Genomic DNA, 14,562 nt, shown 5'->3' with positions numbered 1-14,562 from the left:
TCTCATGATCCCTGTCTCTGTTCCAAATAACACTGTACTAATTTTGTTTAATTGTATTATGGCAAGTAAATACAAAGACTTTGTATTGCCTTTTTGTAAGGGATACTTTTTTTCCTATTGATGGAGAGTGGAAAGTGATAGGATCTTCTTCAGACTGCATCTGTTTAATGTTGCATCTCATGCATCTCTGAAAAAAGCTGTGTGGAGTAAAATGAAGAAATACTATTTGGAAACTGGTGTGGGGAAAAATGACTGGTGTGGGGAAAAATGACATGTTAATAAAAACACATGCCTTGAAATTCATTTTTTGTTGTTGTCATTTCTCTAGTCAGGTTTGATAAGAACCCAAGAAGCAGATTACTTCTTGAAACCACTACCTCCACATATAGCACTAAAGCATAACTATTCTGCACCGGATGGACACCGCTCCCACATGTTGTACAAGAGATCTATAGAAACCCAAGTACCCAACAATAATGAGGTAACTGTGATTGAGAGACAAAGGGAACTGGAAAATCACAACACATATTTTCAAGAAAATCAGCGCCATCACACGCATGGGCGACTGCAAAAACAGCACTTTTGTGGGAGGCGCAAGAAATGTATGTAAGGACATTTTTTCCATATACATTCACATTTTTTGAGTTATTGTTAACCTACCACATGTTTTTATTGCTGTTCTCTGTGCTTTTAAAAGCAAAGCAAATTATTTCAGGTAACAGCTAGAGGTAGGGCTAAATTGCAGTTACATCCAGGATTTGGATACAATTCGAGTTGCAAAATTCAGCTTTGGACCTAGAATTCCCAAAGGCTGTGTGTTGGGCAAAGGGATTTGCTTCTGATATATTGTTAGTACCAGTCACAAGAAGGGGAAAATTGTACCTTTGTAATAATAATTGTTATGAATATTCTAATTAGTCAGGGACATGTCTTAATAATATAGTGAATTTTCCCTTGCCAGATTGTTAGCTTATTAATGTCTTTTTACACCTGGCACTCTCCTGCAGCTTTTCCATGTTATTTTTTCTAATTGAATTGGTAGTTCTAAAAGGCTGAGGAAAAGGTGAAAGCTCATACAAAAATCTGATTGTAGGACATGATGGCCCAGTGTCTCAGTCATTAATAATAGATTATGATCTGGGGCTATGAGACAGTGGAAGAATTGTGTAGCTCTATTGATTTCCTACATGTAGTCATACTGATTCTTCTGCTTGGAGCATATTTCTCATAAGTTGGCCTCCTGCATGCTCCTGATACCAGGATCCCGGGGGAAGGGAACACCTATATTTGACAAGAGCCATTGAGAAGCCATTGTTGTAAACTTTCTTTAATTTTAATTACTGCTAGTCATGAGAGGACAGAGTGTTTTATATTTGAGCTACATACAGGTAGCCAGTGTATACTGGCATAATGCAGTTATTTAAACAAGCCATATTTAATTTCCAATCATATAATGACTGTATTTATTTGAGTAATCTGAGTTTTCTGCAGCTTCTGATTTTTTTCCAGCTAATTCAGTATGCTGTTCTATTATAACAAATCAGTGATGAATACAAAGTTATGTTAAATTAGTACATCTGTTCATAAGAGCTGGAAGAAAGAAAACATTGTTTGCCTTCGAACATTTAAGTATGCTAAAGAACAAATCCCGAGGAGTTTGCACAAAGATACTTCTACAACATTTGGCATTCAGCAGGGGACTGAATACAGAATGTAACTTGATTCCAGTTCTTTGCAGAATTGTCTGTGCTCTTCCTTTGCCATTTATTCCTTTGATTTCATAGACCAAGATGTGATGAAATGGCAGTATATGCCCATTAGTTGGTTGCATATAAACATAAATGCTTTAATTTTTTTTTTTTGGCTTACTTCTGTCGTATGAAGCTTTCTGTCTTCCCTATCTCTCCTTTGTTTCCTTTCACAGATATGCCTAAGCCTCCAGAAGAAGATATTTACATCTTACCAGATGAATATAAGTATCCAGTACGAAACAAGCGGTCCCTTCCAAAGGCCCACAGGAATAAAGAATTGAATGTGGAGACTCTAGTGGTAGTTGACAAAAAGATGATGCAAAACCATGGCCATGAAAACATTACTACCTACGTCTTGACTATACTCAATATGGTAGGATAGCACTTCTTGTTGAGGCCAACTGGGTAATTAAACCTTTCATAATATGCTATTTTTAGTATTTGCCATTCTTACATCAGTTCCCAGTTTGTTGTTTATGAGCCATAAAAATCCTATCAGAGTGAATGGGCATGAAACAGCAACTACTGATTACTCATTTTGTACTGTTACAGTTGTTTACCCAGCAGACCATTAAATCTGGCAGAAAGTGGCAGTAAAAATTAACCTGTAGTGCTGTTTATGAATCACGACACATTTTTCTCTTATAAAAGATAAGAGTTGTAATACAGGGTTAGACCATCTGTTTATTGGGCAGCTGTTGCTTTTTGGAGGTTAGAACTTTGTTCTGATACCTGTGCTACATTTGATAAGGCAAATTGAGGAGACTATTCATTTTAGAAAGTTAATAGATTTTAATCCACAGTTTCATCTATTTGGAATCAAATTCATTTTTGTTAATTTAAACAGATTACTTTTTTTAAATGTACCTGATCTTTAAAACGAATGTTATCTTGCCCTTGAGAATTCATGTTTATAACCATCTATCAGTAGATATAATGATGATAATAGAGGTATAACAAGCAATTTTTTTGCCCTAGGCTGTGTGGGACAGTCATCCTTGTGTTTCCTCTTAATCAGTGTATAGAACTATTGCTCCACTCACCCACCGCTAGTTATGCTACAGTGTGATAACATTATTATATAAATATATCAGCTGGAATAGATTCGAACTATGCTAAAATTCTGGCTTAAAGCAGACATTAAAATTTAACTAATACTTCAATTGATTTGTTGTTAATATTGTAGGTGTCTGCATTGTTTAAAGATGGAACAATAGGAGGTAATATAAATATTGCAGTTGTTGGTCTGATACTTCTGGAAGATGAGCAGGTAGGACCAAAACTTTTCTTTTCTCCTGAAGAAAATTTATATATAATCTTAATGTTTCCTTTTTATTAACATAGTGGACTTTTTGGCTTCTTTCTCTTTCCCCCACTTGGATAAATGTATGGTATGACTTTTTGGTTGCTGTACAGAAAATATATGGTTGCTGTACAATTAATATAAATATTTTGCTTCTGGAGGTATCAATTGGTAACTTGCCTATCAATTTGATTAGTAAAGAAGCAAAAGAGGAGATGAGATTATGTGCACTGCGTTTTTATTAAAAAATTAAAAAATAAAAATAAAAAAATAAAATAAAAATTATATACATATATTTATTAAATATGGCTTAAAATAATCAATACAGCATTAATAATATAGAAGGAGAAAGACCTCCCCCCCATGCTCAGCACACACACATACTATTCCGTATGGGTGCTGACAAATGTAAAACAAAAGAACCAAAAAAACCCAGAGCTTTACTGGAAGAGGAGGCGTGGTAGTTTGGCCTGACTCCCCAGCGTCTGTATAGATCTGGTGCTTCAACAGGGTGTTTTGGCACTTTAAAATCTAAAACTGGTTCAATCAACTATTAGATAAAAGCTCCAGAAAGCCCAACTGAATCACGTGATCTATACAGATGTCGGGCAAACTGGATTAAATTAATGTGGTGCCTCTTCTGAGCTTGTGCTGTGCTTGGTGTGGGGGTGTGCCGATCTGAAACTAAAGCGCTGGGTTTTTTTGTTATTTTTTCACATCTGAAAACAGCTTGTGTGTGTGCGCTGTGTCTGTGTATGTGTGTGTCAATCCTCTGGACCATGGTGTACACATAAGAGGTCTAGTCACATGTCTGATGAATTTGTTTGTGGCTGACAAGCCCAATTAGAAATGATACAGCTTGTTACAAGTTTCACAGATCCATATGTTGTCTGAGTTGGTGTCCAAATATACAGCACGCTGTTTTCTTCTTTCTCGCTTTGCTTCCATCTGAATCAAAGCTGCTTCATGTTGACCTGTACCCAGTACCAGATGTTCCTTCTGGATTAGGCAGGGTTCTGTGCACTCCTCCCAGCTTTCTATGTTGATGTTGAACAAGTTCATATCTTTTTAACACTTTGTGGTATCTCCATAGTAGGCCTGTGCAAATAGGGAAGTATTCAATTCAAATTTGGCTGATTTGGAAGACAGTGATTTGATTCAGAGATTTGGATCACTGTCCCGAATCAATTTGGCCAAATCAGCTTCAGAAGATTCGGCACTGATTTGGAGAGATTTGAAGATTCAGTCATAGACTATAGTGGAGAATCACTGAAAGAACTATAACTTTGTCATGTTTTGGCAGATTTGGATTACAACAGCAGGGATGGAACCCCTTCTGAAGGCATGAAGCCTGTTACGTTTCAAGGAGATAGGTGCAGGGGTTTCTGAGAAACTGCACCTCAATGTGCTGACAAGCAAAACTTGTGATGTGTGACTTGGTGTGTGTGAAACCAGCAGGGGGCCTTCCAAGTGCTCAGGCAGAAACAGCTCACGAAAGGGACAGAAAGGCTGCAGACAGAGGCTTATGTGCTATTTATACATCCCTCCCCCAGAGCACTGTGATTGGAGGGGACTCAGGGAAAGATCACAGTCACTGGCCAGCTACTGTCTTTCCTACCCCATTTTCCCTTCCTCTTCTCAGTTTCTGTTCCCCTGAAAGATTGCCTTCCGAATGTTTTTCCAAATCTTTTTTTAATCGATTCATAGATTAATAGATGCTAGGGTCAGAATGGACCTCAACAGATCATCGAGTTCGACCTCCTGCGTAGGCAGGAAAGAGTGCTGGGGTCAGATGACCCCAGCCAGATGCCTATCCAGCCTTCTCTTGAAGACCCCCAAGGTAGGGGAGAGCACCACCTCCCTTGGAAGCCCATTCCAAATTTTGGCCACCCTTATCAGGAGGAGGTTTTTTCTGATATCCAGCCTAAATCTGCTCTCTGTCAGTTTGTGACCATTGTTCCTCATTACCCCAAGAGGCACCCTGGTGAAAGAGCATCTCCAATCCCCTAATGAATTTGTAGGCAGCCACAAGATCACCTCTCAGCCTTCTCCTGCAGAGGCTGAAGAGGTCTAGGTCTAGGTCCCTCAGTCTCTCCACATAGGGCTTGTCCTGTATGACCCTAACCATATGAGTGGCCCTCCTCTGGACCCTCTCTAGTCTATCAACATCCTTCTTGAAGTACGGCGCCCAAAACAAGATGCAGTACTCTAACTGCGGTCTGACCAATGTCACATAGAGGGGAAGTATCACCTCCCTGCTGATGCATGATAAAGATGCATGATAGCTTTCATCACATGATGATTTCATCACACTGACGACTCATGTACATCCTGGAGTCCACAATGACTCCAAAATCCCTTTCCACCTCTGTGCTGCTGAGAGGGTCACTTCTGAGCCAGTAGGTGTGCTGGATATTTTTGCGCTCTAGGTGCAGCACTCTGCACTTGTCCTTGTTGTACTGCATCCTATTGTGTACTACCCACTTTTCTAACCTGTCCAGGTCTTCCTGCAATTGTTCCCTACCCTCTGGAGTGTGCACTTCACCCCACAGTTTAGTATTGTCCACAAACTTAAACAGAGTACGTTTCATACCCAGAGGCTCTGAATAGATTCAGGGGGTTTTTTTGGTCTCCTGATTTGATTTGGATTCCATGATTCAGCCTCCGAATTGGTCTGAATCTTCTCTGAATCAAATCAGAGACTGAAGCTTCGTAGACCCCTACTCCACAGAGGGCAACCCCACTTTCTAGAGCAGGGGCAGGCAAAATACAGCCTGCAGGCCAGATGCAGCCCACCAGCACATTGTATCCATCCTGCGGGCACCTTTAAAAATTATAAAATTTATTATTATATGTCTGTGGCTGCCTGTCTAAGCTGACAACGAACCAGCAGCAGCAGGACTGAAAAGGAGCTGGTGGAAGGACCCAGGGGTAGCAGCAGCAAGGCCTGCCTGGCTCTACTCCACCCTCTGCCCCACTGCAACTCCTATAAGACCTGGAGGTTAGGGTAGGAACTATGGGGATGGAGGAGGTTCCTGTTGTTCCTGGGTAAGTCCCAAAACTACACCCTACTGGGGTTGGATGGTATAGTGGGACTGCTGTGGCAGGGCAGCCCCCAGGAAATGCCACACCTATTCTTCTCCAGTGAAAGGAGAGGATGGGGTGCTGTAAAGCCTCAGCCCCCATGGCCTTGTGGGTCACCCCATAGAGGAGAAAGGCCTGCAGACAAGGTCCACTAAGAAGGACCTGAGGCCTGAGGGGTGAAAGGCCCAGTGTGTGTGTGTGTGTGTGTGTGTGTGTGTGTGTGTGTGTGTGTAGCCCAGTAAGGGGTCAGAGTGAGTGTGAAGCCCAGAGATGAGTTAGAGCGCAGTCCATTAAGGGGCCAAGGTCCACCTAGAGGGACCTGAGGCCTGTGTCAGCCAGAGGCTGAGTACAGCCCAGTAAGAGTCTAGGGGAGTAGTAGTAAATTTGGACACTATCTGCAAGGCATAGGACATGGCATAGGGATAGTTTGGAGCTGTATAATTAGCCCAGAACACCAGGGCCACAAATGGTAAGCCTCCTGCATTTTTTCATCAATTCATTTGACATCAAAGGTATGGGAGGAAAGAGCAGGGCAGATTGCCCTAAATGGGGGTGGGTGGGTGGGGAGGGGGCATCAGTCTCTTAGGGTACCCCCCCCACACACACACTACAGGATACTCTAAGCTTTGAGGTTAGCCCAGGAAAAATGGTTTAACTTTTTAAAGATAACTAAAAACCAGAATGAAAATAATAAGATTCCATTCTCACCTTGATGGCATCTGTTTCCCTCTGTTTTTTTGGAAAATGATGTGAAATCTTGCAAAAGAGTGACTTTTTTTTTATGACTGAAACGAGTGCTAAAAGGCTTATGTTAATTCAGTATTACCTCTTTTGAAGCTGAATATCTAAGAAACCTCTTCAATACTTTGCAGTAAATAGTGTACTTACAGGAACTTTAACCTCTCTACTCTTTTCCCCTGGGTCTCTCTGTTTTAGTTCTTAATCATTATGACTGAAGTAGAGCACACAGTTATTATTTTAATGTCACTTCATATTTAGTTGCTGATCAATCAGCACTTCTTAAGTGGCACCTTAATTATTTCGTATTTTAAAACTTTTCTCATTTGGAACCTGTCCAACTTGAAAAGAGAAAGAGGGTCTATCTTTTGATCATACACCTGTGTTAACTTTAATTAATATAATTTTCCTTGAAATTACTAGCACAAGCATGCATAGTATGCTGCCCTATCTAAATTTAAAATGCCTAGTATTTAGATCAGCTTTACGTGACTTTGAAGTAAAGGTAAACTTTGTAGACACCTGAATTACATGATATACTACTTTAGATCCTTTTAGAATTTAACATAGACACAATGATAGTGTTTTCCTTGAATCAAAATACTTCATGAATGTCTTGTATTTTTGAATTTTTTGTGAAAAAATTTTTAAACGGTGGAAAGGAGAAGGGGAAAAGGAGAAAAACATTGCAGAGGGGTGAACATAGGGAAGGAAGGGAGAAGAACAACTGAAAACTGATATCATTGAAAAATGTTGATAAAAACTGTTCTTTTTCAAAACTGTCAGAGTGAAATGACTTCTGGTTTTTTCAAAAATATTTCCTCTTTTTCAATCAGTTGTACTTCTGTATAGTTTTTTCCCTATAGTTAATTGTGAGTCAGTTGATACTCACAATAGTACTTCAATTCAAGTTTGTCATGAGCAGATGACGTTTAAGCCTTTGCTCCCTTCTGCTGCTACTCCTTAGTTTTGATACTCACTACCACTATTTTCCTGGTTTGGGAAAATCTCTTGAACAAAATGTAAAGGTTGTCCTGGATTATTGCTGACTGCATGATGTTTTGTGATGTGCTCCAATGAAGTAAAAAATGAGATTAGTTCTAACTTGAGATCTGAAACCCAAGACCACATAGGCAGGAGGTTGCAGTGCATTGTGTTACGCCATGTTTTCCTGTCTCCTGCTGCTTCACCCAAGTATGAGTCTCTTGATACCAGGAAAAAAAGGTTAATGTATAGGAGTCTTTCAAATGTTTTTAACAATCTCTCCATCTCTTTGAGCAGCCAGGGCTTGTGATTAGTCACCATGCCGACCATACACTGAGTAGTTTCTGTCAGTGGCAGTCTGGGCTGGTGGGGAAAGATGGAAGTCGCCATGACCATGCTGTTCTACTGACTGGCCTCGATATATGTTCTTGGAAGAATGAGCCATGTGACACATTAGGTGAGTCATTGCTGTCGAGTCATCAACAATCACAGGGGTGTCAGCCCTGACCCATTTTATAGCTCAAAGTCATGGACAAGTACTTAAATCTGTATTTTTATTCATGCACTACATCTTGAACCTGGCTTGATAGCTCAGCTGAGAACTTGGAACACATTCTTGTAGAAGCTGTTGAGGTTGATATAATCATGTTTGAACACTATTTTAGCTGTGTTGAAATTCACAAGAAAAAGATTTTTGGAGAGAAGAGGTAGCACTATGGAGTGTGTATTTGTTAAGCTCTAAAATTTTTAGGGTGCTTGTAAGTTTTACCGGTGCCTTTATATTGCCACCTTAGGAGTAAATCTTGAGTACTTATTTCTTAGCCTGTTTCCAGCCTTGACAAAAAGATTCAGGTGCCACTGTGATGAGGGAAGCAGTGGGGCATTTTTTTTCTTTTTTTTACAATTGTGTTGTAATGAAATGTTCTAGTTTTATGAAGATATATAATTTTGGCCACATTCATATATGCATCTCTGAAGCACAGGATATACAAGATCCTATACTTTCACTGGCAGGTCTTTAACACCATATTCATGAAAAACAAAGACATATATTTTTTTCCTGGAAATCTGTTAGAGAACATGTTATTGTGCCCTTACAGAACAACCAATCCAGCAATGAGGGTGAAATGCAATTGGTTGCTAGTACAGGCTGTTAAAGATAAACTGTCCCAGTGGGTATTGGGACACATGGGTCTACAATACAGAGTTTTGATGCCATAGATCATTGCTTGGGTGGGAAAATATTTTATCCTTGATTGACATATCTATACAAGCAAACCCCCCCCACCCCCGATAGATACAGCTTATACTGGCAAGAGTCTTTTTGCCCATATAGCTTATGTTGTTCATAGAAAAATAGAATGTACGTTCTACCTGGGGGTGGGGGGTGGGGAGTGCACGTCTTAGACAGGATTCCCTCATTTTTAAACCAGTCTGTATGTGCAGAGCTTCTGTTCTGTTACGGGCATAGGCCAGTTTTGTGTTCTGAACTTCTGTCCTGTTACCGGTATAGACTGTAATGTCTTGCGGGGCTCCATTCCACCCCTCTCCCCCCTCCAGTATAGGCTGGGCAAACACCAACCCAAGTTCCCTCTCTTCCCTTCCCTTCTCCTCCCTCCCAGCCTGCAGACAGTACCAGAGGCTGGTGGGGAGGGGAAGATGTGTGCAGAGCTAGAGGACAAGGCTACAGACATGCAGCCTCTCTTGCTGGATTGGCTCCAAATTGGAGCTCAATTTCCACACCCTTGTGACCCAACAGTGAACATCTGTTGGGCTGGGAAAGTTGGTCTAACTCACAGTGCTTTCTGTGAAACACCATAAGTTATACTGGGGAGCTGTATTTCTGTCTGCACCATTCTAGAGGAACCATTACATATTTACCAAAGTGACTTTTAAAGCTATAATGGTAGCAAACCAAAATCTTGTGATCTAAATATGTAATAATATACATTTCATTCTTCTGTTCAATAGGATTTGCACCAATTAGTGGAATGTGTAGTAAATATCGCAGCTGCACTGTTAATGAAGACACTGGGCTTGGACTAGCTTTTACTATTGCTCACGAATCTGGCCATAAGTAAGTGTGAACGCATTACAAGAAGGTTCTGTGCATTTATTTTACCGAGTTTAGAGACGTTTTTATTTATGTGTCAGCAATTTAATTAAATAAAAGTTTTTAAGGCTCAAGAGCTGTGAGGTTAGGTTTGGACTGGTAACTTATTACAAGTAGTCTGCCCCCACTCAATCAAAGCACTAAACCATGGTTCTCATTGTACACTGAAGTTCATTCAGAATTGCTAAAGCCAGCCTTTGGCAATTCCAGTAAAAGTGGCCTGGCCAAAGCAACACAGTTTTTAGTACCTTGTATAGCTTCATCATCTCATGTCTGCCAGCTTTGGGGCATGTACCTGGTTTCTTGCTTGATGTCTCACAAACTGTCACAGCTCCATGGGCCGTTGATGTTGATTTGTGTTTAACCATAATTTTAAATGATTGTTATTGCTATCTCTGGACACAGTTCTGAAGTTCTTAGGCAGTGGATGAAAAATGTGGCCTAAGTCTGTTGCTAACAGCACACAAAACCCTATGGCAGAAGCAGTAATAGAATCAGAATCCACTTCTCGAGGGAAACATTCTATTTGTGTAGCTTTGCTAACAGGTTAGACACTGGATTTGTATAGAATGGCTTGGATAGAGATAATCCTGCCTCAGGCAGGGGGTTGGACTAGATGACCTGCTGAGGTCCCTTCCAGCCCTACTTCTTTATGATTAAACCATGAGACCAAACTTCCTCTTTCTGCACCATTTTGCTTCATGTGCTCTTCATGTTCTACCTCCTGCAAAAAACACAAGAGACCTTCTTTCACTGCATGACCCTCCATTCATTCCTTCTGCAGAGCCATTCTGTGCACTGCATAGGATAGTGATCTTGTGGAAAAAATAGTAAATGAGTATCTTGTTACACACATGAATGTGCAGGTACTCAGTTCTTATATGGTTCATTTTATGGTGAGTGTGTCTTATCTCTTGCAGCTTTGGCATGATCCATGATGGAGAAGGAAACATGTGCAAAAAGTCTGAAGGTAATATCATGTCACCTACCTTAGCAGGACACAATGGGGTATTCTCGTGGTCAGCTTGCAGTCGTCAGTATCTGTACAAATTTTTAAGGTATGTGCCCTCAGCGTATCTTATACTTCACCATTGAATCGTATACTGGAAGAATTGGCAGCCTCACTGTCTTGGCTAAAGCTTGAAATGTAGTTTTCCTAATATCTCACAAAAGGATGAAGCACGTAGGTCAAACTGACATTTAACTACTCACCTAAGCGGTGAGAATTGTTTTGTGGCTCAGCAGTCTAGAGAAACCAATGGAACTTACTGTTTTTCAGGAGGTAGGATCTCTCTCTGAGCTCTTTGGACTTGAGGAGTAGGACACACTAGGCACGTCTACACATGCACTTTAATGCACAGTAAAATAATCTACTGCATGTTAAAGTGTCATGTAAAAAAAATGACATTAGGCTAATGCACAGTAAAATAGTTTACTGTGCATTAAGTATCACTAAAAAAGTGTGCTAATGTGCTACTGTGCATTAGTGCAGCCTAATGCACATAAATTTAGTACCTCACCTTGGAGGTACTAAATTTAATGCACATTAGAAAAGGCAAATTAATGCACATGTAGATGCACCCCCTGTGCGCTGTCTTTTGGGATTATACACCATACTCTTTTCTTCCTTGTCGACCATCCTTAAATACCAGCGTGAGACAATTCTCATTCCCAAGAGAAATTTTCCTTCAGGTCCTTAAGTGCAGAGTGTGAAAATGTCCTTAGTCCTTGCATAGAATATTTGTCTCTTGTGCTCCACTGAGTAGCCAAACCTTAAGGACTGTCTGCTCTGTGGAAGGTTATGTCCTTAGCCTAACTTGAGGCTAAAGTCATGTGTGCATGGCAGACTCCTCATGCTAGGCAGCAACCCCTTCAAACTTATACTGCTTTAGTTCAGAAGGCAGTGCAGTATCTGCATTTGGGCCATGCTGAGTGTAAGGTAATGAGCTTGGAGAAAGGCTAATTGGTGCCGTCACTCAGCAGTGCTAATTAACCTGCCCCATGCAAGCACAACCATACTTTTCCTGTTTCAGGATGCAGCTCACATGGTGAAGTGTGGTATATTCGAAGGTGCTGCTGCTTGGCACAGCAACTTTGTTCTAAGTGACCTGGAAACTCCTGGCTTGCCAAGGCTGATTTTTGTAGTTGGACTGATTTCAGGTTTGAAGGAAATGTATTCAAGCTACTCACAACCTGGAGCTGACCATGGTAGAAGCAAGCAGATGAAGAGGGAAAAGTTAGGATAGATTTGTTACCAGAATGATTAAGGGCTAAATCCTCTTTCAGCTTTACATGCCTAAATAGCAATGGTGTAGCTTATGTAATGGTAACTTTGGGCTCTTGGTAGTTTGGATTTGATTAGTATCAGTGACAGACTGGGATTTTGTGTGCATTCCTACTTGTGAGTGGAGTGTAGGAGGAGAAGAAGTAAATGACTAGCTTCAAAAGAAGGGCTAGAGAGAGGCCTGGACAATGTTTGCTGGTTATAGCACTTTTCTGGGAAGCAGAAGATGCAGGTTCAAACTCACTTTGAGTGAGGGGGACCTGAAACTCAGCCTCTTGCTCCCAGGGAAGTGCCCTAACTACTAGGCTTTGGGGTAATAGCTGGGGGGTTCTCTGCCTCCACCCTCATGCCTAGGATCTTCTGTTCCCTGAGGGCAGCTATTCAGAGTTCAGTATATGGGGCATGCTTTGAAGGGATCCATAGGGCAAGTATAGCTACACTGATGCCCAAACTGGGTGTGTGTGTCAGAAGGGCATTTACATAGCTACATACATTTCACTTAGGTGTATAGAGATGACATAGGATCTATCCCCAAGTGAGTGATCCGGTAAGACTGTCATTTTTTTTCCCTAGAATCTCTAGTTAGTGGGTTAGAAACTCAGTGCATATCATTGTTTATAGAAGTAAAGCAAGTAGTTATAAAGTCTTGTAGTCTTTTGATATATTGAACTAATACATTCTATATTACTGTGGTATGATGACCATGAATAAAAGTTTATAGCATAGATCATTTATATGATCCTATGTGAATTTCAGATACCATTAGAAATCCAAATGTCTGAGATGAAGATTTTTTCATGCAGATTTGTCATGCATTTTGTAAGGGGTGATTTTTGTCTTTGGGGAAAAGAGATTGTCAAGAGACTCATAGCTTAAAACCCGTAGAATGCAAGTTTAGAAGGAACAGCTGTGACGGGCACTGGCAGTTTTGCACTTTTCAATTCTGCTTTTCTAGATATTTTATACACTGTTGGACCTTAAGGAGCCTTTGAAAAAATGTTGATTGACTCAGTTATTTATGCTTAAATGAATGGCTAGCTAAAAGCTTGTTGTTGTTCTCCTAGGATTCCAGATACAAGGACAAATTTGGCTTTCACCCTTGTTAATAGTTACTTTACTGCTACAAAAGTTTGCCACCTGAACTGTAAATACTAGAATACTTAACATAATATTTGGGACCATTTGTAGAGAGACTGGTGTTTTTTAAAATGTGCATTGTCCTGTTCGATATTCTAAGCCAGGGGTGGGCAAAATGCATCCCAGGGGCCAGATGTAGCCCGCCAGGCCATTCTATCCAGCCTGCGGGGCCCCTAAAAAATTTAGAAAATTAATATTTATCTGCCCTGGGTTGCCTGTCATGCGGCCCTCGATGGTTTGCCAAAACTCAGTAAGTGACCCTCTGCCCAAAATAATTGCTCGCCCCTGTTCTAAGCCACCCAGGCAAGAATAAAACTTTAAAGGTACAGCTGTGCAGGCATAGTCATTATGTATTCTGTCTTGTGTTCCTCTAAACCTTAGCTTTATACTCTATAGTCAGGGTATTAGTACATATGCTCTAGGCAGGAAGTGTACCATGAGGGTGATGGAGATACCCGTTAAGTCAGCTAAAAGACGACAATGGCTGATTCTTTACCGTAAATATTCCTTCCACTTTTCATGAAGAAGCAGGGAGCATTTGTGACTGTCTAATTGTTTCATTCTCACTTGAATGAGAGAAGACCTTCATAATGTGGCTGGTGCCAACAGATGATGTACGGCATTTTCTGTGCCAGAATGTGAGTTGCTTGGCAGGGAGTTTGTGTTAAAAAATTGTATGGCTCTTTAGCGCTAACAACTGTAACTGTTCATTTGCTCAGATTAGATTTTTAGGAAACTATTTTTAGCAAACTTGTAGTGGCTGATTCAAATAGGGGATATAAAGTGATAAGATCACCTTCAGAGTCCACCTGCTTAATTATTAAATATCTCCAACACAAATCAGGTACAGGGAAATCTTTTTTTCATATTGTTTGTTTATGCAACTTTGGTAAACTATTTGCTATCATAAAATCAGCACTCTCTCATATTTACTAAGGTGTCCTGATTACAGCAGTATTAGACAGCTGTTATCTGCATTTATCTGAATGCTGTGGATCTTGTTATGCTACACCCAGCCCTGCTTTGATAGGTGAGGCACAACTAACTCAGCAGTTAGAAAATAAGATATAGGTAGTACTTTTCTAAAAGAACAGTGTGAGGAATTCAGGAAAACTCAGTGGCATCCTGAAGGCTTTGAAAGCTTTATTTATAATGTCAGCTGGAAATA

The 14,562-nt window shown here is 40.5% G+C and overlaps 1 protein-coding gene across 1 annotated transcript in view; it reads left to right on the top strand.

Moving 5' to 3' along the window:
- The window catches only part of ADAMTS16 (ADAM metallopeptidase with thrombospondin type 1 motif 16), a 185,039-nt gene that overhangs the window by 60,201 nt on the left and 110,276 nt on the right, over positions 1-14,562 (top strand). The window contains exons 4-9 of the mRNA XM_090039162.1: positions 329-602; positions 1,925-2,124; positions 2,938-3,021; positions 8,158-8,317; positions 9,832-9,937; positions 10,894-11,031. Of these exons, the coding sequence (XP_089895288.1) occupies positions 329-602; positions 1,925-2,124; positions 2,938-3,021; positions 8,158-8,317; positions 9,832-9,937; positions 10,894-11,031 (962 nt within the window). The remainder of the gene's footprint in view (positions 1-328; positions 603-1,924; positions 2,125-2,937; positions 3,022-8,157; positions 8,318-9,831; positions 9,938-10,893; positions 11,032-14,562) is intronic.

Source organism: Crocodylus siamensis, chromosome 3 (assembly GCF_052110815.1).
Source record: "Crocodylus siamensis isolate JL-2025a chromosome 3, ASM5211081v1, whole genome shotgun sequence".
In the NCBI taxonomy this organism is placed as follows: domain Eukaryota; kingdom Metazoa; phylum Chordata; order Crocodylia; family Crocodylidae; genus Crocodylus; species Crocodylus siamensis.
This window is presented reverse-complemented; position numbering and strand designations above follow the sequence as displayed.